The 24097-nt window shown below is 42.1% G+C and overlaps 1 protein-coding gene across 11 annotated transcripts in view; it reads left to right on the top strand.

Moving 5' to 3' along the window:
* Positions 1-4132: 4132 nt before the first annotated feature.
* RNF32 (ring finger protein 32) overlaps positions 4133-24097 on the top strand; it is a 43414-nt gene continuing 23449 nt past the window's right edge. For 4 of the 11 annotated variants that reach the window (XM_089336840.1, XM_089336838.1, XM_089336839.1 and 1 more), the window contains exons 1-4: positions 4133-4351; positions 6412-6491; positions 7074-7338; positions 14189-14331. In XM_089336840.1, the coding sequence (XP_089192966.1) occupies positions 6477-6491; positions 7074-7338; positions 14189-14331 (423 nt within the window). In that variant the 5' untranslated portion in view covers positions 4133-4351; positions 6412-6476. Of the gene's footprint in view, positions 4352-6411; positions 6492-7073; positions 7339-14188; positions 14332-24097 lie in introns of those variants that run through there. The other 7 variants (XR_016236924.1, XM_089336835.1, XM_089336837.1 and 4 more) reach the window with 6 other exon arrangements.

Below are 24097 nucleotides of genomic sequence, written 5' to 3'. Positions count from 1 at the left end.
AGTACCTTGATTTGATTCTCTGCACCCGCTTTTTTTTTTTTTTTTTTTTTTTTGGCAGGCAGAGTGAACAGTGAGAGAGAGAGACAGAGAGAAAGGTCTTCCTTTTTTCCATTGGTTCACCCTCCAATGGCCACTGCAGCTGGTGCACCACGCTGATCCGAAGCCAGGAGCCAGGTCTTCTCCTGGTCTCCCGTGGGGTGCAGGGCCCAGGCACTTGGGCCACCTCCACTGCACTCCCGGGCCACAGCAGAGAGCTGGCCTAGAAGAGGAGCAACCAGAATCCAGCGCCCATATGGGATGCTGGCGCTGCAGGCAGAGGATTAGCTTATTGAGCCGCGGCACCAGCCATGCCAGCTTTTTTGATTTGATTCTCTGGTGCCAGCTTCCTGCTAATGCAGACCCTGAAAGGCAGCAAGGAAGGCTCAAGTAAGTGGGTTCCTGTCACCATGCTGGAGATTCAAACAGCACTGCTGGCTCCCAGCTTTGACCTTGGCCCAGCTCTGGCCACTGTAGGCATTTAGGGAGTAAGTCAGTGGAAAGGAGCACACTATGTTTCTTAAATAAATGAATAAATAAAACATAAGTAGAGTCTAAAATTATCATAGATATAGCTCTTATTACAAATTTTTCTCAATTTTTAGGACCTAATGATCAATTTCTAGTACAACTTGGCTGGTAAATTATTCAGACCTTGCTTTCAAGGAAGTTAAAAAAAATGACTATTTTACTGTTTTCTTTACACTTTCAGCCTAATTTTACTCCAATAAAAGTACAACATAAGATTGACCCAACAGGGTTCAGTGCTGTGGTGTAGCTCATTGAGCTACAACTTGCAACACCAGTACCCCTTATCAGGGTACCAGTCCCAGCCACTCTGCTTCCAGTTCAGTTCTGGCTAATATGCTTGGGAAAGCAGCAGAAGTTGCCCAAAGGCTTGGGCCCCTGCCATCCACATGAGAACAGGACGGAGCTCCTGGCTCCTGGCTTCAGCCTGCACCAGCCTCAACTGTTGAAGCCACTTAACAAGAAAGCCAGAGGATGGAAGAAATTCATTCTCTCTCCCTCTCCTCTCCTTCCCTTTCCTCTTCCTTTGTCTCTCCCTCCCCCAACTCCTCCCCCTCCCTCCCCTTTTCTCTCTCTCCCATTCAAATCAATAAATAAAATAAATCTTTAAAAACAGACTAACACTGGGGCCAACACCGTGGCTCACTTGGTCAATCCTCCACCTGTGGCACCAGCATCCCATATGGGCACTGGGTTCTAGTTCCGGTTGCTCCTCTTCCATTCCAGCTCTCCGCTACAGCCTGGGAAAGCAGTACAAGATGGCCCAAGTGCTTGGGCCCCTGCACCCACATGGGAGACCAGGAAAAAGCACCTGTCTCTTAGCTGCAGATCGGCGTAGCACCGGCCATAGTGGCCATTTGGGGAGTGAACCATCGGATGGAATCCCTTTCTCTCTGTCTCTGTCTATAACGCTATCTGTCAAATAAAAAAAAAAAAAACAGGCTAACACAATAAAGTCATTTTTTAAAAAGAAGAAAAAATCTGCTACTGACTTCTACTTCTGGCCATGATGGAGTGTGAGAGATAAGATTTAAATTCTTACCTTAAAAATTAAAAAAAAAAAAAAAATATATATATATATATATATATATATATATAATAGGAGCTGGGATTGTGGTGTTAGCTGGTAAAGCTGTCACCTTTGACACCAGCATCCCATATGGCCAACTGCTCCTGTCTGACTGCTCTACCTCTTGATGCAGCTCCTGCTAATGGCCTGGGAAGAAACAACAGAAAATGGCTCAATGGTCTGGGCCCCCTTCACCCATGTTGGAGATTCAGAGAGCTTCTGGCCTGGTTCAGCCCTAGCCCTTGTGGCCCTCTGAGAAGTGAACCAGAAGGTGGAAGAGCTTTGTCTCTCCCTCTCTCTCTCTCTTACTCGCTCAAATAAATAAATAGATCTTTAAAAAAAAAAAAAAAAAGAGGAAGAAGTTAAGACAAAATACGAGAGAGGAAAGACCTTCAGGTAGAGAGAGCTTCAGAAGAGCTGGCACTGTGGCGTAGTAGGCTAAGCCTCTGCCTATGGAGACTGCATCCCATATGGCGTCAGTTCATGTGCCACCTGCTCCTCTTCTGATCCAGCTCTCTGCTGTGGCCCGGGAGTGTAGTGGAAGATGGCCCAAGTGCTTGGGCCCCTGCACCCACGTGGGAGACCTGGAAGGAGCTCCTGGCTACATACATGGCTTTAGGTTGGCCCAGCTCCAGCCACTGCAGCCATTTTGGGGGGGGGGGTGAATCAGAGGATGGAAGACCTCTCTCTGTCTCTCCCTCTTTCTGTCTGTAACTCTACCTATCAAATAAATGAAATCTTAGAGAGAGGGAGCTTCAGAGATCTAGAATGAGTTCTTTTTGAGTATTTACCTGAGTAGTGATCGCTGCAGCTAAAGCTGCTGCCTGCAGTGCTGGCATCCCATATGGGCACCAGTTCGAATCCTGGCTGCTCCACGTCCGATCTTCTCTGCTATGGCCCAAGCCCTTGGGCCCCTGCACCCACGTGGGAGACCCAAAGAAGCTCCTGGCTTCAGATTGGCACAGCTCCGGCCATTGCGGCCAGTTGAGAAGTGAACCATCGGATGGAAGACCTCTCTCTCTCTCTCTCTCTCTCTCTGCCTCTCCTTCTCTATCTGTGTAACTCTGATTTTCAAATAAATAAATAAATCTTTAAAAATAAGAAAAGAAAGTACCCAAAGCGGGGGACTGAGCCACAGAATCATTCTGGTCTCACAAGATTGGAAAGGGTTGAAGTTCCTAACAGCCACTGTGGAGGAATTTCTTTTTTATTTTTATTTCTTTTTATTTTTTTAACTCTCAAAAGAAAAAGATTTATTTATTTATTTGAAAGGCAGAGTTAGAGAGGCAGAAGCAAAGAGATAGCTATCTTCCATCTGCTGGTTCACTCCCCAAATTGTTGCAACAACTGGAGCTGGGCCCATATGAAGCCAGGAGCCAGGAGCTTCTTCTGGGTCTCCCACGCAGGTGCAGAGGCCCAAGCACTTGGGCCATCTTCTGCTGCTTTCTCAGGCCATAGCAGAGTGGGATTGGAAGTGGAGCAGCCAGGACTCAAACTGGCGTCCATATGGGATGCCAGCAGTGCAGGTGGCAGCTTTACCCACGACGCCACAGCGCCGACCCAGAGGGACCTCTTAAGCCTGGATATGGAAGACATTGGGTAGTTAGGCAGTGGGAACAACACGGTCTTGGAGAGCAAGCCCAGAAAGCAACACACTATTTCCAAGTCACTTAAACGTGACGCACACAAAGCTCAAAATCATTAAAGAAAGATGAAGGAGCCAGCACCCAGCAGCAAGGCCAGACATCCAATCACAATTCACCAGGCACAGAAGAGGAGAACGCAGCCCATAATGGGGAAAAAACGAACGAACAGAACCAAAATGGCCCAGACCATACAATTCCTAAGCAAGTCTTCGTAGACAAAAATGAAGCCCACGCCCAAGTATGAGCTCCGGAACACACACACACACAGAGCCGTGTCGAAGGCCTAGAAACACAGCGTATGGCATCACAGCCAGCAAAGACGCAGCCACAGAAATCGCCCAAAATAAAACCGGGGGTGGGGGTGGGGTGTGAAAAATAGCGCCTTCGTGAGCTTGGCGCAGCTGATGCAAACGCAGGTTCAGTTTAGGAAATGCTGGGGTGAGTACAAACTGCAAATGGCCTCCAAGGCCAGTGTAGACTGCCGGGCGCACACGACACGCTGCGGCCACGCCTGTCTGCGTTGCTCCCGTCGTGCCCGCTGCCTTCGAGCGCCCGTCCTCGCGTACCTCACCACAGACGCCGACGGCACGCGGTGCGGCGCCATGGGCGCACTGCCAAGGGCGGGGAGAAGCCCGCCAGAGAGCGTCACGTGACGCCACGGGAGCTGGCGCCGCCCTCTGGGCAGGACGGGCGGAGCTGGCGAGCGAGCATGCGCCCTGAGGGAGCGACCGCCGTCGTCCCGATCGTGGGCGCGGCGCGCGGCGCAGGGAGCATGCGCGCTGGAGAGTGCGCGCCCTGGGGTCGGACAGTCGGGGCGGGGCGGGGCGGGGCCGGCCGGCTGCGCGCGGGGGAGGGAGCGCGGAGTCGCTGGTTGCCAGGGTAACGGCGTGCGGCCGGCCGCGCGGTCCCGGGGCGTAGCTCGCGCGGTTGGCGGCGTCCGTTTGCTGGCTACCGGCGTATCCCCAGAGCGCAGTGGATGGGCGACCCGAGCGAGAAGGCGGGAAGGCGAGGTGGGACGCACCGGGGAGCGCTCCGGAGGCCCAGCACTGCGCTGGGAGGCCGCGCTCGGCAGGTCCGTGGGCCTGAGGAGCGGCGGGGCGATGGCCGACTCCGCATGTGTCCTGAGAGCGCCTGGGCTTTTCCGCCGGCTCCAGAGCCTGCTGTTGGGTTGAGGTGCTAATGATGAGTTGCCCTCGGGAACAGTACTCGGTGTGCTTAGTCTCCACGGAAGCGAGTTTTAGGTCATGTGCGGTAGCTGGTTCTGTGTGAACGGGGCGCATTTATGCTGTTCTGAAACCCTTGGGAATAATTACCCGGCATCAGGGATTTCTCTAATACTACCCGTTACAGAAACGGGGAAGCCATGCAAAGCTGGTTTCGGTTTGTGAAGAGGATTTTCACAATGTGTGCGTGCTTCCGGCTGTCGGAAGCGGAGTGTCACAAAGTGCCTAAACAAGGAATGCACGAGGTAGAAGAGGTACAACCCCGTGTAGAATTAGATTTTTTGAGGAGTGTGAGTGCGTGTGTGTGTTCGTTAGCTTTTGGTCCCTTAGACAAATGACTGCGGCACCACAACGGTATTTTTTGGCTTCCAAGCTTTACCTCCTTTAAATAATTTTTAATACTGAGATTTATAAAGATAGGGCGTACTACTCACTTTCATTTTTGATACTGATCCAGGGTTAACTCTGCCACCCTGCTGTTGCCACAGAGTCGTGTCTGTTTTCTCATTTGTAAAATGGTATTGGACTACATACCTGAAGAGTTTCCAATATCTTTAAATGTTAAATTCTAAAATTGAATGACACTATAGAACTTAAAAGGGACACAATTTTGAAAAGGTCTTCTCTTGGCATGAATCACATTGCCCATAGGTATGAATGAGATGAAATTGTAGACTACAACTAGGTATGAGTATTTAGCATGTTTTAGTATGATACCAGCTGTATCTACTGCCATGTTGGTGGCATATTGAAAGTAGAAATTTCTAGTAGTGATCCTTGAGAATTTCAAATACCTTCTGTATCATAAACTTCTTTCCTACATCCTTGATGCCAGAATTGAAAGGGAACAAGAAAAGAATTACAGTACAGATGACCATGTAGCTTCTAAAGGATTTTAGCAGTTACTCATCTTTATTTGGAAGCCTTGGGTATCTCATAAACTGATTTCCATTATCTTTTCTCTCTCTACATGCAGTTCTTCCTAAGTTTACTCTTCCTGTTGAACGAAGTGAATCTGCATATTGGTCCTAAGAAGTATATTGGGATTAATTCCTTTCTATTCTTACAGTTACTCTTTCAATACATTTTGGGCTCTTGTCTCCATAAAATACAGGCTTGTCCAAAAACTAGAAGAGTTAATTTTAAATGCTGCTTCTACCAGCTTTGAAGGCAATTAGAGCAAGAATAACCATTAAGTCTTCTGTGTGAAAGATCCTTGGATTCTTCACTGAGTTTGCCTCAGTTAATCCTTTCACTAACCCTGCAACATCAGTATTACTGTGCCTGTTTTATAGAAGAGGAAACCAAAACGCAAACACATCCAACACCTTGCCCAGCAGAGAGGGCAGTCAGTGACAAGGCTGGAATCCCAAGTTCATCTGCTTCCCACGTACTGCATTTCTGTACACTGGTAGATTGAAGTTAGCCGAAGCTTCTCTTCTATTCCAGTTTCTGCAATGTTCCTTTTCCCCTCTAAATCGTAAACATGTCATACCTTTGTTTTCCTGATACCAGTAGGGTGACATATTCATTTCCCTTTATCCTTTAAATCTTTCTTTAAATGTGACCTATTTAGGAGGTTTTTCATTTTTTAGTCTCTGAGCCTTCCAGTGTGTGATTTTATTTAGTTTGAAGTTTTGTTGTACTTAGGTATATTTTTTGCCAGTGGATTGTTCTCCTGTGTATTGCTCTGTGTTCTCTCCAGATCAGTCACTAGCTGTTTAAGGACAAGATGGAATCAAGTCATAACTGGTTTGGATTCCTCCCCTTCTTCGAGAATCAGAATGCGTAGCTCAGTGCCTCACTGTAATCATTCCTATTACTTCATTAGCAATTAGACCCTGTAAACTTCATTAAAAAAAGACTTATGTACATTCCACCCTTGACTTTCTGTTAATTGTTTTTACAGAATGAAAGGAATGTAATATGTGATGAAAGGATTTGTTACGTTCAAACAACCTGTTCAGATTCAACATGTTAAAAAAAAAGGTATATTATCCTCTTTTAAAACATCCACATTGTTTTACTCATGAAATATATCTTAATGCAGCCATTTGAGAATATAAAAAACAGTTTGCAAACCTTGTTTCAACTAGGTGTTGTCAGCGAGAATGGGAGATACTGGGTATGGTGTGGGAGCAGTGGACACGGGGGTGAGAGAAGGAGTCTACTCTAGTACTTAAAGTATCCCTGTCTTTTCTGGGTGCTAGCTTTTATTTGGTATGGGAGATGTATTATGTTTTCACACATCAAATATGCTTAAGTGCAAGACTTTCTTTGGTATTTGCCTGGAGTCTAAGATAATTATAGTGAAACAGAATGGGTTTAGTCATGTATTTGTTTATAGGCAGTAATGAATTTATTCATATTTTATTATAATTAAGTCTTTAGTAATTTTAAAAACAGATATTTCTGTGTTGTTAGCATAAACAATGAGACTGAGGTTTTCTCCCACTCACATAACAATAGATTTAATGGGCCATCCAGGTTGAATATTAAAGCCTCAGGTTTTTCCCAGCTGATGCGTTACATAATGTTCCTGTGAATAAGACTTTTTGTCCTCCTTTTTAGGGTCATTCATCTAAAAAAGATAACTTAGCAGTTACTGCAGTGGCTCTGCAGGATCACATTTTGCATGATCTTCAACTGCAAAACCTTTCAGTAGCTGATTATTCGAAAACAAAAGTACAAAAGAAAGAGAACAGATCTAAGTCTCTAAAAAAGGATGCAAAAGCAACAATAGATACTGGACTTAAAAAATCTACACAGAGTCCTAGAGTGGAGGATCCAGAAAAAGAATATGTTCTTGATCCAAAACCACCACCATTAACTTTAGGTAAGCTGATCTGTTTGTTCATGTCTTAGTTTATGAACTAATGATTCTATTGACATTAATAGTATAATTTTGGTGCAGTATAGAAATAATTTGGTTATACAGAAAAGTATGTATGTACTGAAGTTCAAAAATCCTAACACTTTGAGTAAGAAAATAATGATAAGCAGAATAAGTAAAAATAGTAGAGTAGAAAAAAATATCCATTAATCCACACTAATACAAATAATTAATAAATGGTGAAGAAGGTTTATAAAATAGCAACTAATAAGTATAGCAGACAGGGTGATAGGAAATGATCATTTGGCAAACGCCACAGAGATTATCATCAGTAGATGCTGAAACTTCTGTCCTGAGACACAGGATAGCCACATAGTCTCATACTGTCTTCCCACACGTATGTATTCATTGCAAAAGGAGAAAGAGTAGCTTCACACTGGTAAGACTTGGCAAACAGTACCTTCACCAAGTAAAATGATTTCATCACTAAGGACACATGCCGGCTTCCATTGCCTTCTGATAAAAGGTGTAACACCATTTGTATAGCCCTGCTGGCCCGCTTTTCCTTACTTTAACTGTAATTCCTGAGGGCAGCTTCTTTGGGAAACAGAAGGTTTATTTCAGCTCTCAGTTTGGCGATTAGAGGATTGTGCAGTCCCGTAGTCTGGGGTGGCACCTGATGGAGACTGGTCTTGGTGGGTGCAGAGTCACTATCTCCCGGTGGGGCAGAAAGCAAACAGCAAACCTAGGCTCACATAATCAAAACCTCTCAGGAAAAACTCTCTCCAAGGGCACGCCCCTCAGTGACCCAAAGAGCTCCCACCAGCCCCACATCACAGATGCTATCATTAGATAAAATCTCCACCATTTTTGTTTTGAAGATTTATTTATTTATTTGAAAGTCAGAGTTATATACATAAAGAGAGAGAGAGAGAGAGAGAGGTCTTCCATCCGCTGGTTCATTCCCCAATTGGCCAGAGATGTGCCGTTCCGAAGCCAGGAGCTCCTTCTGGATCTCCCACGTTGGGGCAGGGGCCCAAGGACTTGGGCCATCTTCCACTGCCTTCCCAGGCCACGGCAGAGAGCTGGATCAGAAGTGGAGCAGCCAGGACCTGAACCGTGCCCATATGGGATGCCAGCACTGTAGGCAGTGGCTTTACCCACTACACCACAGCACCAGTCCCAAGTTTCCACCCTTAATCCATCAACCATTAGCATCAAGATGTCAGAGTTTACACAGCTGCCCAAGTTTTGGATAGACCTGTGCTGCTGTACCCATAACAGTGGCATTCTTGTCAATAATATCTAAGTGGGATCATGAGGAAACTTCAAACAAATCCAAATTGGGAGACATTCTACACAATTTCTAACTAGTACCCTTCAAAAGTATCAGCTCAAAAAATGTAAATAAAGAGCTAGAAGTTGTCCTAGATTAGGAGACTAAGGGAACATGACAACTAAATGTAATCAAGAATTGTGGCTCAGATCCTAGTTCAGAAATAAAGGACACCTAGTGTAAGGTTAACTATACTATCATTAAGTAAACTGAAAATAGATCTTTGTAAAAATTAAGAGTGGGATGGGAGAGGGAGGAGGAAGAAGGGTTGGAGTGTGGGTGGGAGGGAGGGTAGGGGGAGAAGTAGGACTATGTTCCTAAATCTGTACATATAACCTAAATAAAATCTTTTAAAAAAAGAAATAAAGGACACCAGTGAGATAAATTTGAATGACGTATCTACACTATAATAGTGTTCCTTTGCACGGGAGATAAGTATCAAGATCCCCAGTGGATGCTTCAAACCGTAGATAGCACCAAATCCTGTATATGATTTTCCATATATATACACCTATAAAGTTTAATATATAAATTAGGCACAGGACAAGATTAGCAATGATGACAAAATAAAATAATTGCAGCATTACAGTGTAATGAAAGTTGTATGAATGTTATTACTGTACTTAACTTTCTCGTGGTAATGAGATGATACAGTGGCTTCGTGATGAAATGACGTGAATGCCATAGGCATTGTGACATGGTGTAGAGCTACTATTGATCTTCTGATATGACATCGGAAGGAGGATCACTTACTTTGGGTGATCTTGGGTTTTTGAGCCATGATGATATCGATGGATGGATGTCAGGTACAGTGTTGACATTTGGGAAACCTCAGTGGTTAAAAGATTTTTTTGTCAAAACCTTTTGGCAGGACATTATAATTAGAAGTTGTCTTTTTCTTTTTAACTCATTGAAGTGTTGCTGTAAAGGTTGTTATCAGTGATCATATTGGTAACTTCAGTCTGCATTCCATCCTTGGATCATATTCCATTATTTTGGCCTTTAATGTCTGTGCCTTTTTTTTTTTTCTTTTACTTTTTTTTTTTTTTTTTTTTTTTTGACAGGCAGAGTGGACAGTGAGAGAGAGAGAGACAGAGACAAAGGTCTTCCTTTGCCGTTGGTTCACCCTCCAATGGCTACCGCGGCCGGCGCACCGCGCTGATCCGATGGCAGGAGCCAGGTACTTACCCTGGTCTCCCATGGGTGCAGGGCCCAAGGACTTGGGCCATCCTCCACTGCACTCCCGGGCCACAGCAGAGAGCTGGCCTGGAAGAGGGGCAACCAGGACAGAATCCAGTGCACCAACTGGGACTAGAACCCAGTGTGCCGGCATCGCAAGGCGGAGGATTAGCCTAGTGAGCCGCGGCGCCGGCCCCATTATTTTGGCCTTTAATGTCTGTGCCTTTCAAAACACTTCTGCAATTTTCACTATAATTTCCAGATCGCTGGTTCTGCTTCAATTTCTTCTTCATCTTCTTCCTTTGTAGAGGATACAATACGTTTCCTCCTTAGTTAACACTTCTTTTTTTTTTTTTTTAATTATTTATTTATTTATTTAAGAGGCAGAGTTACAGACAGAGAGAGGGAGAGACAGAGAGATCGATCTTCTATCTACTGGTTCACTCCTCAAATGGCCACAAGTGTCAGAGCTGGGCCATTCTGAAGCCAGGAGCTTTTTACAGGTCTCCCACGTGGTGCAGAGGCCCAAGCACTTGGGCCATCTTCCACTGTTTTCCCAGGCCATTAGCAGGGGGCTGGATCAGAAGTGGAGCAGCCAGTACTCAAACTGGCATCCATAAGAGATGCCGGCACCACAGGTAGAAGCTTAACCTACTACACTGCAGCAAGGGCCCCTCGTTAACACTTCTTGATAGCCTTCAATATATTCTTCCACTTTTTCTTCAAGCATGTTAGCAAATCTTTCTCTCCCAAGTTGTCTTACAATGTGCATGATTTTCCTAAATTTTCCATGAATCACCAGAAAACCTTTAAAATCGTTCCTGAGTTTGCCCCGTAAATTCTTCCAGCAGTCAGTTACAGCTTCTAGCTTTAATTCACCTATTGCACCTTTGATGAGCATTATTGTGTCAACCGTGGTGAGTGATTTGCAGTACACCATTATGTCTACGTTAAATTGCTGTTCAAATACAATAAAGTACCAGGGATGTGTGTGGCTTTAACGAATCGAATAATACCCTGGTCAAGAAACTGAAGCAATATGGTTGTATTTGGAGGGGAAAATACAACTTCAACATTTTCATAGCAAAGAGATTCGGGAAGACCTGATACATTGATTTTTTTTTAAAGATTTATTTATTTATTTGAAAGTCAGAATTACACACAGAGAGAAGGAGAGGCAGAGAGAGAGAGAGAGAGAGAGGTCTTCTTTCTGCAGATTCACTCCCCAGTTGGCTACAACAGCTGGAGCTGTGCCGATCCGAAGCCAGGAGCCAGGAGCTTCTTCCCGGTCTCCCACGCAGGTGCAGGGGCCATGTACTTGGGCCATCTTTTACTGTTTTCCCAGGCCATAGCAGAGAGCTGGATTGGAAATGGAGCAGCCAGGACTTGAACTGGTACCCATATGGGATGCCTGCACTGCAGGTGGCAGCTTTACCAGCTACACCACAGCGCTGGCTCGATACATTGCTTATTATTAAAAGGAATTTAAATTCCAACCCTTCATCTTTCAAATATTTTTTATTTTTACCTCTGGGATGAAGCAGTGCTGGAACTGTTCCATGAACAAAGTGATTGTCACTCACACTTTCTGATGATGTTGCAAGAACACAGGCAGATAATTTTTGTTTGTTGAGAATATGTGTTTTCTTCGTTCTGTACCCTATGCCTGCCTTTATCATCTGCCCTTTAGCACTGCCACTTGGTGTCAGAGTTAACTGTCCTTTCATGTTTTAAGCCCTCACACCTTTTTTGAGTATATGTTCTACCGAGCACCTTCTTCCAGAAGAGCCTGATTTCATTGCTTTAGATCGTATCCCTTCTCCTTAACCAGTGTCTTCAACTTACTGGAAATGTAGCAAGACATCTTCACTGGCTGATGCAGCCTCTCTAGCAATAGTTGTAACTTTTGTTCCAGACTTATTTCTGAGTCTGTGTAACCACCCTTCATTTGCAGTACATGGCTTTGGGTCCGTCACTTCAGGGGATTCCTTGCTTAAGTCATATAGGTTCAGTGCTTTCGGGTGCAACAAACACATTGTTGTCAGTTGGAACATGACTTCTGTTCATTTCTTCCACCCACAAATTTAATGCTTTTTCCATCTTAATTAAGCACTTATGTACTATAACCATAACTTACTCAGATTGAGGTATAATTGCAAAACAAGCATAATTTCTTTCTCTTTCTTCATAATTTCACGGGTAGATTCTTTAGATCTTAGCAACTCCCATGTGATTCTTTTTTCTTATTAAGTCAAGAACTTTCACCTTTTCACTTAAAGGAAGCACTTTGTGGCTTCCCTTTGGCATATCCAAATTGCCAGCATCACTACTCTTGTGCTTTGGGGCCATCGTTAAGTAAAATATGGGTTACTTGAATACCAGCACTATGCTACTATGACAGTTGATAGATGGCTCCTTGATTACTAATGGGAGGGTAGCATCTACAGCGAGGATCTGCTAGACTAATTCATGCCGTAGGCAGAATGGTATGGGATGGAGCAGGATTTCAGCACACTACTCAACACAGTAGGCAATTTAAAGCTCTGAATTGTTTATTTCTAGAATTTTCATTTCATATTTTTAAACCATGGTTGACCACAGGTAACTGAAACCACAGAAATCAAAACTGCAAATGGGGACTAGGGGGCACTACTGTAATTGATATATCAACATTAATTTCCTGGTCTTGACAGTTATCGCATGGTTATGTAAATGTTAAAATTTCACATAAAAGGTATATGAGAATTCATGAAGCTGCCTTTCCAGATTATTTTAAGTTGAAAGAAATAGATTTTTAAAATGATGATGGGTGTGGAAAATAGATTTGCTTGGGGATACTGTATCCTAGTGCAGGTCAGGTAGAAAAAAATGGAAGACCTGTGCGTTGGAGTTGGCACAAGGTAGAGAGGAAACTGCTCCCATGACGTTGCCCTCTGGATACCTTTATAATGTTTTCCTCTAAACTTCTGCTAATAACGCTAGCTGTCTTCTAGAAAATGGCATGACAGAGAACTTGCTGAAGCTTGGAATAATGTTAGACAGTAATTTGTAGTGAATATCTTTGCCTGTATATACAGACTCTATGTAGCAGGTCAAATAGCTTTATCATAGTTAAGCTTAAAATGTTTTCAGATAAGATTTAAATGAGACATTAGGAAGAACTCAGTTTAGAAAACAAGTAAAGTTATAAATCGGGTTTTTTAAGGAGCTCTTAATGAAAAAACTTTATTATGCAGATAAGTACCAATGAGGTGGAACCATATGCTCATCACTGTTATCTACCCATAATATTCCACTTCAGTTTTCTGACTTTTGTTGTAACATTTTGTCTTATTTCTCTGCAGAAATCCTTGTAGGTTGATTTTTTATATGTTTAGTATTTGGGTTTAAGGGAGGTGGTAGAAGCTGATACTTTGGTTTCTACCAGCATTTTGCCCAGTGTATTGCAGGTACTTCTCAGAACTGAGCAGAGAGTTCCCGACTGGGGAAATTTATTCTTTTTTTAAAAAAATATTTATTCATTTATTTGAAAGGCAGAGTTAACAAAGAGGCAGAGAGAGAGAGACAGAAAGAGAGAGAGAGAGGAGAGAGAGAGAGAGGTCTTCCATCCCATGGTTCATTCCCCGAGTGGATGCAACAGCTGGAGCTGGGCTAATTGAAGCCAGGAACCTCTTCAGGGTCTCCCACGTGGGTGCAGGGGCCCAAGGACTGGGCCATCTTCTACTGCTTTCCCAGGCCACAGCAGAGAGCTGGATCAGAAGTGGAGCAGCCAGGGCTCGAACCAGCATCCATATGGGATGCCTGCACTGCAGGCAGCAGCTTTACCCGCACACCAAAGCACCAACTCCAGGAAATTTATTCTTATTAACTTTATATTATAACAATTTTTAAACAGAGGATACTTACAACCAATAGGCATTTTATATGGTCAGTGGTAACAAAGAGGAATACATTGGAAAAGGGCAGAACTGAAGGGTGAGAGTTAAATTAGGTGAGAAACAATGAGGATCTTTGGCCAATACATGAGGAAAATTAATGTTCTTATTTTTCTTCTAAAAAATTGGGTGTTGATCCTGCTTGCCTTATGGAGTTATTGTGAAAATGAAATAAAATATAGGAATACCTTATAAATCAAAATATAAACCATTACTGAAAATGTAAGATATCATTCTCTCTGACCTCTGTCTTCATAAGAAAACAGCATTCTAAATGTTGTGAAATACTAATGTGATATAGATAGATTGCTTTTGTATTTGTTTGCAAGTAGCGTCATTAAAATTGGAGATGAGCACCATATTTTATAGTTCTAAGTCATGTTCTGTGTTGTCTTAACCGTAGCACAGAAGTTGGGCCTCTTTGAGCCTCCCCCATTGCCACTGTCATCAGAGGAGTGGGAGAAAGTGAAGCAGCGATCCATCCTGCAGGGGGATTCTGTGCAGCCATGCCCTATATGTAAAGAAGAATTTGAACTTCATCCCCAGGTGTTAACGTGAAGAATGTTAAAGAACCCTGGGGGCGGGGTGGGGATGTTTCCTAATGACAAGATAATGAGATGGAGCTTAAAATTCCAGGCTTTCCTCTTTCCAGTTTCATCCTCCAATGTGACCTTCAATACTTAGGTTTTATTTCCCATTCATCCATGTAGATGGGAAAAAGCCAAGCACCTTTATAAATAGTTTTGTTTATTTACTGAATGATACTAATTCTCAAGTAAAAAGTACTCGAGTACAGAACAGCAAGCTGAGACAACTGACGGAGAATGCAGAGAAGCAGGAAGGATGAAAGCAAAAGGAATCTTTAAGTTATTTTGTGAGTTGCGTCATAAGAGAAAAGTAAAAACTATGCTGGAATATCTTCTTCAAAGAATTTGTGGGAGAATTTTTTTTTTTTTTAAGATTTATTTTACTTACTTGAAAGAGTTACAGAGAGAGGTAGAGACAGAGAGAGAGGTTTTCTATCCACTGATTCACTCCCCAGATGGCGGCAGTGGCTGGAGCTGTGCCAGTCAGGAGCCAGGAGCTTCTGCCGGGTCTCCCACGAGGGTACAGGGGCCCAAGCACTTGGGCCATCTTCTACTGCTTTCCCAGGCCATAGCAGAGAGCTGGATCGGAAGAGAAGCAGCCGGGACTCGAACCGGTGCCCATATGGGATGCCGGTACCTCAGTCCAGGGCTTTAACCCACTGCGCCGCAGCGCCAGCCCCAAGAGAATCTTAAGAAATGTTCAATCATTTACTGTCTATTCATGAAACTATCATAATAAGGGTCATGATATTACCCTGGATTTATGGCTGGAATATAATCCATAACAGAGGTATGCTTCAGCACAGATGTTGTCTGCTCACTAAGTTGTCTTCTTTGGGAAGTTATGAACACACATTTTCAGAATTTTATTCCTCCTAGTGGTTGCTGTACAGTGATTTTCCACAATCTATAGCATCATGCTTCCTACCTGTCAGGTACTTGGAGGCTTGCTGAGATACACGGCAGATGCGCTGAATTCAGGCATAGAATTCATAGCCTAGGAAACATAGGCTTCACTTAGCACACCACTACATACGCTTTCAGTGGTCAATGGTAATTTGTTTCAATATGTTTCATCATCAAGTAGTTAAGTGTGCAGTCATTAAGTACACAATTTACCCTTAAACCTACTTATTTCAGATTATTAAGATCTAACCTTATATATGTGAAAGTGGTTATTTTGGAAAGGTTTTAGCTCTTAAATCATAGAATTAACCATCTGGTATAATTTAGTACTTTAGCAAGATTTAATGAAGCTATAAAGAATCTTTCTGGCATCAGCAACATTTTTCCTAATTACATTATTAATATTTGGCTTGTTTATATGAATATTGAAAATGTAAAATTAATTATTTTAAGGACAGAGTTGTCAGAGTACATCCTTCTCAGTATTTCTCCCATTCTGTATTTTTTATACATAGATTTCTCACTAAATTCTATTGTTTTTGCTTATCTATAAATACAGGCACAGTTCTGTTTATTTTGCATTTCCTTCTTTAGTTTCTGTGTTTAGATTTTTTCCCTAGTTACAAACAGTAACATTTTCCCAAGACTTAGTGATTTGGAAGGGTCTTCGGTTAATGTCACATATCTCAGAGGTAAGCATTATACTCATTTAATACATCAGAAAATTAGTAGTTCAAATATCCACAGTCAGCCAACTCAGAATGTATGGTAGAGTTCAGCTGGAATTTATTTGTAACTTCCAGGATATTTTTGGTCTAAATTCCACCATTTAATCTGCTATTTTTGTTGTATCAAAGAATGCTTACCAATTAACAAATATTTATGATCATTTAAAGTATAGTTAAATATATGAAATATAGTGGTATTTAATATAGATTATCAAATATCTGTTGGCTAAAACACTTTGAAAGAGCATAGAGAATGATAATCACTTGTTATCAAGATGGCGCTGGAAGTGAAGAAGGAAGCTCCTGCTCCTCTCAAAGCAAAAGCTTTGAAGGCCAAGAAGGCCGAGCTGGAAGGTGTCCACGGCCACAAGCAAGACTACGTGTCACCCATGTTCCAGGTGCCCAAGACACCACACCTCCGGCAGCAGCCCAAATATCCTTGAGAGCATTCACAGGAGAAAGAAGCCATCATCAGGGTCCCCCTGACCACTGAGTCTGCCATGCAGAAAACAAAAGACAACACACTCATATGTACTGTAAGTCTGAGGGCCAACACTGCCAGATCAAACAAACTGGGAAGACACTCTGGGATGTCAGTGTGGCAAAAGTCAGTGCTACAGTCGGGCCTGTTGGAGGAGAGAAGGCACGTGTTTGACTCACTCCTAATGATGATGCTTTGTGTGTCGCCAGTAAAACAGGCGTGGTCTAAATTGAGCCCCGATGGCTAATTCTGAATATATGTTTTTTCACCATAAAAAAACAACAAATAATTGAGTATATAAAAGATTGTTGTGAGAATAAATGGTGCCGACATCTTCACCAGGTCCCCTGCCAGGGGATGCCATCTTGCCAGGAAGAGACGCAGACATCAGTGTGGGAACACAGGAAACATGAAGATTCAAGGAAGTATGACACCTCCAAAGGAACGGTTCTCCACAAATAGACCCTAATGTTAAGGAAATCCATGAAATACCTGAAAAACAATTCTAAATAATGACCTAAGGAAACTTAGTGAGATGCAAGAGAATACAGATAGACAGTTTTAAGAAGTGAGGAAAGCAATAGATAACATGAACGAATAGGAGTAGAAATCATGAAAAAGAACCAAAGAAATTTTGGAGCTAAAAACTTCAGTTGGTGAAACAAAAACACAATTGAGAGCTCCCACAGCAGAACAGAACAAATAGAAGCAGTAATTTCTGATCTGGAGGACAAGACTTTTGAAATAAGTCAGACAAAGATAAAGAAGAATGTAAAAGAATGAAGAAAGCCTACTCAACATGTGAACATGTGATACCATTAAGCAAACAAATATTCATATATCATAAGGATACCTGAAGGAGAACATAAAGCAAAAGGCATTGAGAACCCACTAAATGATATAATAGCTGAAAACTTCCCAAATCTTGAAAATGGTAATAGTCATCCAGATACAAAAAGCTCAAAGTCTTGAGACTCAACCAAAAAAGATCTCTGAGGCATATTACAAGTCAAATTGTCAAAAGTTGAGGACAAAGAAATCTAAAGAAAGAGGAACATGCCAAGTTGCAAATAAAGGAAAACCAATTAGACTAACAGACTTCTAAGCAATAACCCTACAGGCCAGAAGAGAATAAGATTGTGTAGTTAAGATCTTAACAGAAAAAACATCCAACCAAGAATATTATATCCAGTGAAGCTATCCTTTAGACGTGAAGGGAGAAATAACCTATTTCCCTTGGAAGTAAAAACAGAATTTTTCACCAGCAGACCACCCTTAAAAGAAATCCTGAAGAGAGTCCTACATTCAAAATAAACACAGGATAGTACCAAATTGACTAACAGAGCAGATACAATCAGTAACCAATCAATGAAGTGACAGGACTTAGTTCTTTATCTGTCAGTATTAACATAGAATGTAATGAATTAAATTCCCTAGTCAAAATATACAGATTGGCAGAATAGATTTTAAAAAAAGAAAAAGAAGGTCTCGTGTATATTTCAAACAAAAAAAGTAACTTCACAGGTAAGATACACATAGACTGAAAGTGAGGGCTGGAAAAAGATATACCATGCAAATAGAAACAAAAAATGAACAAGAGTAGTTATACTCATTTCAGATCAAACACTATAAAAAGGGGCCAGTGTGGCATAGCAGGTAAAGCCAAAACCGGCATCTCATATGGGTCCCAGCTGCTCCACTTCTTATCCAGCTCCCAGTTAATGGCCTGGGAAACAGCAGAAGGTGGACCAAGAGTTTGGGCCGCTGCCACCATGTGAGAGACCTGGATGAAGCTCCTGGCTCCTGACTTCAGCCTGGCTCAGTCCTGGTTGTTGCAGCCGTCTGGGGAGTGAACCAGCAGATGGCAGATTCTCTGTCTCTCTGTAACTCTGACTTTTGAATAAAAAATCTTTTTAAAAAATACATAAAAAGAGACAAAGAAAGATATGCTTTGATAAAAAGACCTATTCAGCAAGATGTAACAATCATAAATATATATGCGCCCAATGAAAGAGCACCGACATATTTATAGCAAATGTTATTAGACCTAAAGGGAGAGATAAATTCAAATATAGTAATAGTCGGGGTGGGGTGGGGACATGCCATTTAGACAGAAATATCAACAAAGACATGTGAGAGTTGACCTATACTATTAAACCAATGGACCTAATAGATATTTACAGGACATTTCACCCAACAGCTACAGAAAAACATTGTTATCAGCACATGGAACATTTATTTTCTAGAATAGATTGGATATTAGGCCACAGATCAAGTCTCAGCAAATTTTAAGATTGAAATCATGCCATGTATATTCTCAGACCACAAAGGAATAAAACTAGAAATCAACAAGAATATACAATTTACTACATAGAAATTAAACAACATGTTCCCAAATGACCAGTACATCATTGAAAAAATTAAAAAGGAAATAAAAAACCTTGTTTTTAAAAAACTATGTATTTATTAGTTTGAAAGTGTTACAAAGAGAGGAGAGACAGACCTTCCATCAGCCTATTCACTCCTCCTAAATGGCTGCAATAGCCAGGGCTGAGTCAGACTAAAACCATGAGCCTGGATCTCCATCAGACTCCCCTGTGGGTGGCAGGGGCCCAAGTACCTGGGCTATCTGCTGCTTTTCCAAGTGTGTTATCAGGGAGCTGGATGGGAAGTGGAACAGCCAGGATTCAAACCAGCACCCATATGGGATGCCAGTGTTGCAGGTGGTGGCTTAACCCATTACACCACAACACCAGCTCCAAAAACTTTCTTGAAACAAATGAAAATGGAAACAATATATCAAAACCTGTGGGATAAATCAAAAGCAATATTAAGAGAGAATTTTATAACAATAAGTGCTTACTTTTTAAAAAATAGATCACAAATAATCTAATGACGCATGTCAAGGACTTCTAAAAGATCATCAAAATGAAAGTATTTTGAGAACATAAACAAGACGAATCTTTAGCCAGAATAACACAGGAAAAAAGAGAAAATTCAAATAAAATGGGAGATGAAAAGGCAGATATTACAACCAGTATCACAGAAACATGAAGCATTTTAAGAAACTACCATGTACAATTATATGCTAACAAATTAGAAAGCCTCAAATAAATGGATAAATCCCTGGATACATATAACCTAACAAACCAAGAAGATATATAAAACCAAAAAGACCTATAAAAAGCAGTGGGATTACAGCAGTAATTAAAAGTCTTCCAACAAAGAAAAGCCCAGGCCCTGATGGCTTTACTACTGAATTCTGAAAATTTTAAACAGGAAATAACTCAAATATTTTTCAAATTATTCTAAAATATTGAAAAGGATGGAACTCTGCCAGACTCTTTTTACAAGGCTGGCATCACTGATAGCAAAACCAAACACATACGAAAAGGAAACCACAGACCAGTATACTTGAACATAGATGTAAATAATCTTAACAAAATAATAGCAAATTAAATCCAACACTGCATCAAAAAGATTGTACATCATGATTAAGCAGGATTCATCCCAGACATGTAAGAGTGGTTCAACATTTGAAAATCAATAGACATAAATCACACCAACGGAATGAACAAAAACCATATGATCTCAGTAGATGGAGAAAAAGCATTTATTAGATTCAATATCCCTTCATGCTAAAAACCCACAACAAATTAATTACAAAAGGAACATACCTCAAAATTATAAAAGCTATATATGACAAACCAGCAGCCAGTTTCAACCTGAATGTCTTAAGACAAGAATGTCAACTTTCACCACTCTTGCTCAACTGGAAGACTTAACAAGAGCAATTAGGGAAGAGAAAGAAATAAAGGGCATTGCAACTTGAAAGAAGAAAGTAAAAATAACCATGTTTGCAGGTGGCGTGATACTGTATGTGGAAGACCCTAAACACTCCATCAAAAAGCTGTTAAAAATGATACACTAATTCAGGAAAGCTGTAGAATACAAAAGCAAAATACAAAAACAGTAGTGTTTTTATACGCCAATAATGATCTTGCCAAAAGACAAATCAGAAAAGAAATTCCAGGAATTATAGCTTCAAAAAAATCAAATATTTAGAAATAAATTCAACCAAAGTGAAAGATCTTTATAGGGAAAAATATAATCCACTGATGAAAGAAATGAACAAGAACACACACAAAAACATGGGAAGATATTCCTTGCTCATGGATTGAAAGAATATCATTAACCGGCCGGCGCCGCGGCTCACTAGGCTAATCCTCCGCCTAGCAGCGCCGGCACACCAGGTTCTAGTCCCGGTTGGGGCGCCGGATTCTGTCCCGGTTGCCCCTCTTCCAGGCCAGCTCTCTGCTGTGGCCCGGGAGTGCAGTGGAGGATGGCCCAAGTGCTTGGGCCCTGCACCCCATGGGAGACCAGGAGAAGCACCTGGCTCCTGGCTCCTGCCATCGGATCAGCGCTGTGCGCCGGCCGCAGCACGCCGGCCGTGGCGGCCATTGGAGGGTGAACCAATGGCAAAGGAAGACCTTTCTCTCTCTCTCTCTCACTGTCCACTCTGCCTGTCAAAAAAATAAAATAAAAAATAAAGAAAAAAAAAGAATATCATTAAAACATCTGAAGTAATCCACAGATTCAGTGCAATCCCTATAAAATATCAGTGATATTCTTTACGTAATGCATACGAAATAACAAAAAACATAGAATAGCCAAAGCAGTCCTGGGGAGGGAGGTGGAATAAGCTAGAAGCATCACAATACCTGATTTTGAAGCATATTTCAAAGCTATAGTAATTAAAACAGCATGGTACCTGCATAAAAACCAGCCCATAGAGCAATGGAAAAGAATAGAGAGCCCAGCAATTAATGCACATACATAGAACCAACTGATTTCTGACAAAGGCGCCAAGAACCTACATTGGAGAAGGAATCTTGTGGTTTTGCCAAAACTGGATGTATATACATAGAAGAATGAAGTTAGATCCCAACCTCTCACCACATATAAAAATCAACTCAGAGTGGCTCAAAGTTCTGAATGAAAGACCTAAAACTATAAAATCACTAGGGGGAAAAAAATGCGGAAAAGCAGTTCAAGCCATTGGTATAACTGATGATCTCTTGGATTAGACCCCAAAAGTGCAGGCAACAAAAGAAAAACCACAAATGGATTATATCAAACTCAGAAACTTCTGCAAAGAAAACAGTCTAGTGAGGAGACAGCCAACAGAATGGGAGAAAATCTTTGCAGGCTACTTACCTGACAAAGGGTTAATATCAGTAATATACCAGCAGGGACTCTCGTTGCCACGCAGTGTAATGTTGGCATCCCGTGTGAGAGCCACTTTGAGTCCTGGCTGCTCCACTGTGATCCAGCTGTCTGCTGTGGATCTAAGTGCTTGGGACCCTGCTCCCACATGGGAGACCCAGATGCAGTTCTAGCCTCCTGACTTTGGCTTGGCCCAGTCCCAGTCATTGTGGCCATTTGGGGAGTGAACCAGCAGATGGAAGATCTCTCTCTCTCTCTCTCTGCAACTCTGCCTGTAAAATAAATAATATATCAGTAACTAAAAAAAAAAAAATCCAGTTAAGAAATGGACAACAGACTTGAATAGACAGTTCTCAAAAGAAGAAATATAAATGGCCAACAAATATATTGGGGGAAAAATGGTCAGTATTACTAGCCATCAGAGAAATGCAAATCAAAACCACAATGAGCTGCCACCTCACCCCTGTCAGAATGACTATTATCAAAAAGAGAGTGACCTGGCCAGGATAGGGAGAAAGGGAAACTCTTATACACTGTTGGTGGGAATGTAAATTAGAGCAGCCACTGTGGGAAACAAGATTTCTTTTAAAAGTAGAAATGGAGCTGCCATATGATCCAGCAATTGCACTACTGGGTAGATACCCAAAAGACATAAACTCATTCTATAAAGGAGATACCTGCATCACCACGTTTATAGCAGCACTGTCCACAGTGGCCAAAATATGAAATCAACCAAGGTGTTCATCATCAGATGAATAAGGAAAATATGGTGTATACGCATAATAGAATACTATTCAGGTATTTTAAAAAGCGTGAATTCCTATCATCTGCAGCAAAATGGATGGAACTTGGGAGCATGTGGAGTAAAGTAAGCCACAGAAAGACAAATGTACCACATGTTCTCCCTTGTATGTGGAAGCTAAAATTTAAAAAAAAAAAAAAAACTCAATCTGAACAGAATGTTGATTACTAGAGGCTAGCAGGGGTGAGAAAGATAAAAGGAAGCTGGATGTGGTTTGTTGTGACAGATATACTAATGTGCAATGTTAGTAAGGGAAATGGGGTGAGGGGTATCTGAGAACGCACAATTTTATTTTGTAAAATTAAAACTATTCTGGGGCTGGTGCTGTGGCATAGTAGGCTAAGCCTCTGCCTGCAGCGCCAGCGTTCCATATGGGTGCCAGTTCGAGTCCTGGCTGTTCCTCTTCCTATCCAGCTCTCTGCTTATGGCCTGGGAAAACAGTGGAAGCTAGCCCAAGTGCTTGTGGCCCTGAACTCATGTGGGAGACCTGGAAGAAGCTCCTGGCTCCTTGCTTCAGCCATTGCAGCCATTTGGGGAATGAACCAGCAGTTGAAAGACCTCTCTCTTTCTCTCCCTCTCTCTTTCTTAACTTTGACTCTAAAATAAATAAATAAATCTTTAAAAAAATTAAAACTTCTAAAATAAAAAAAAAAAGAATAGGTGGTAGGATGGGCTTTTGGCCAGCATTTGGGACACCCACATCCCACATCCATGTGCCTGGATCTGAGTCCTGGCTCTGCTTCCAATTCCAGCTTCCTACTAAGGCACACCTGGGAAGCAGCAGTGATGGCCCAAGTGCTTGGGTCCTTGCTACCCACCTGGGATACTTGGATTGAGTTTGAAACTCTTGCCTTTGTCGTGGCCCAGCACTTACTATTGTGAGCACTCAGGGAGTGTGCAACAAATAGAAGATCTATCTCTCTGCCATTCAAATAAGTAAATAGTTTAAGGAAAAAAAAAAGTGGAGAGAATAAAAAAAAATCCAGGTGACTGAGTTTATCTAATTTAGACTGTTGGTAGAAGTTTCCAGAACAGGTTTTACAACTTTCTGAGTTCTAGGTATTACAATATTTTTCCCTGTATTTCCATTTAAGAAGAAAAGTATTGATTAAATGAAGGCAGGTGGACTGGCACTTTAAAAACGAGAAAGTTTAGGGTGTGTATTTGCCTATCAGCTGAGATGCCTGCAGCCCACATCAGTGTGCCTGGGTTTAATTCCTGGCTCCAGCTCCTGACTCCAGCTTCCTACTAATGTAGACGCGGGGTGGCAGCAGTGGTGGTTTAAGTCACTGAGTTGCTGCCATCTGCCTGGGAGACCTGAATTGAGCTCCTGGCTCTGAGATTCAGCCAGGCTGAATTCATCCTGGCTCTGGGATGCAGTCTTGGCCATTGCAGGCATTTGGAGAGGGAACCAGAGATGGGAGCTCTGACTCTCCAGAGAAACAAAACCAAACCAGAGACTTATCCCCAGTCAGGTGGCGCCCCTGAGATCGAACCCTCACCCAAGAGTGTTACAGACTGCCCTCACTGGTTGTTTTGACCAAAAGGTAAATGCCTTTGATGGCCCCATCCCCCTTTTTAG

Source organism: Oryctolagus cuniculus, chromosome 7 (assembly GCF_051225735.1).
Source record: "Oryctolagus cuniculus isolate XC-2025 breed Fujian yellow rabbit chromosome 7, ASM5122573v1, whole genome shotgun sequence".
Taxonomy (NCBI): domain Eukaryota; kingdom Metazoa; phylum Chordata; class Mammalia; order Lagomorpha; family Leporidae; genus Oryctolagus; species Oryctolagus cuniculus.
This window is presented reverse-complemented; position numbering and strand designations above follow the sequence as displayed.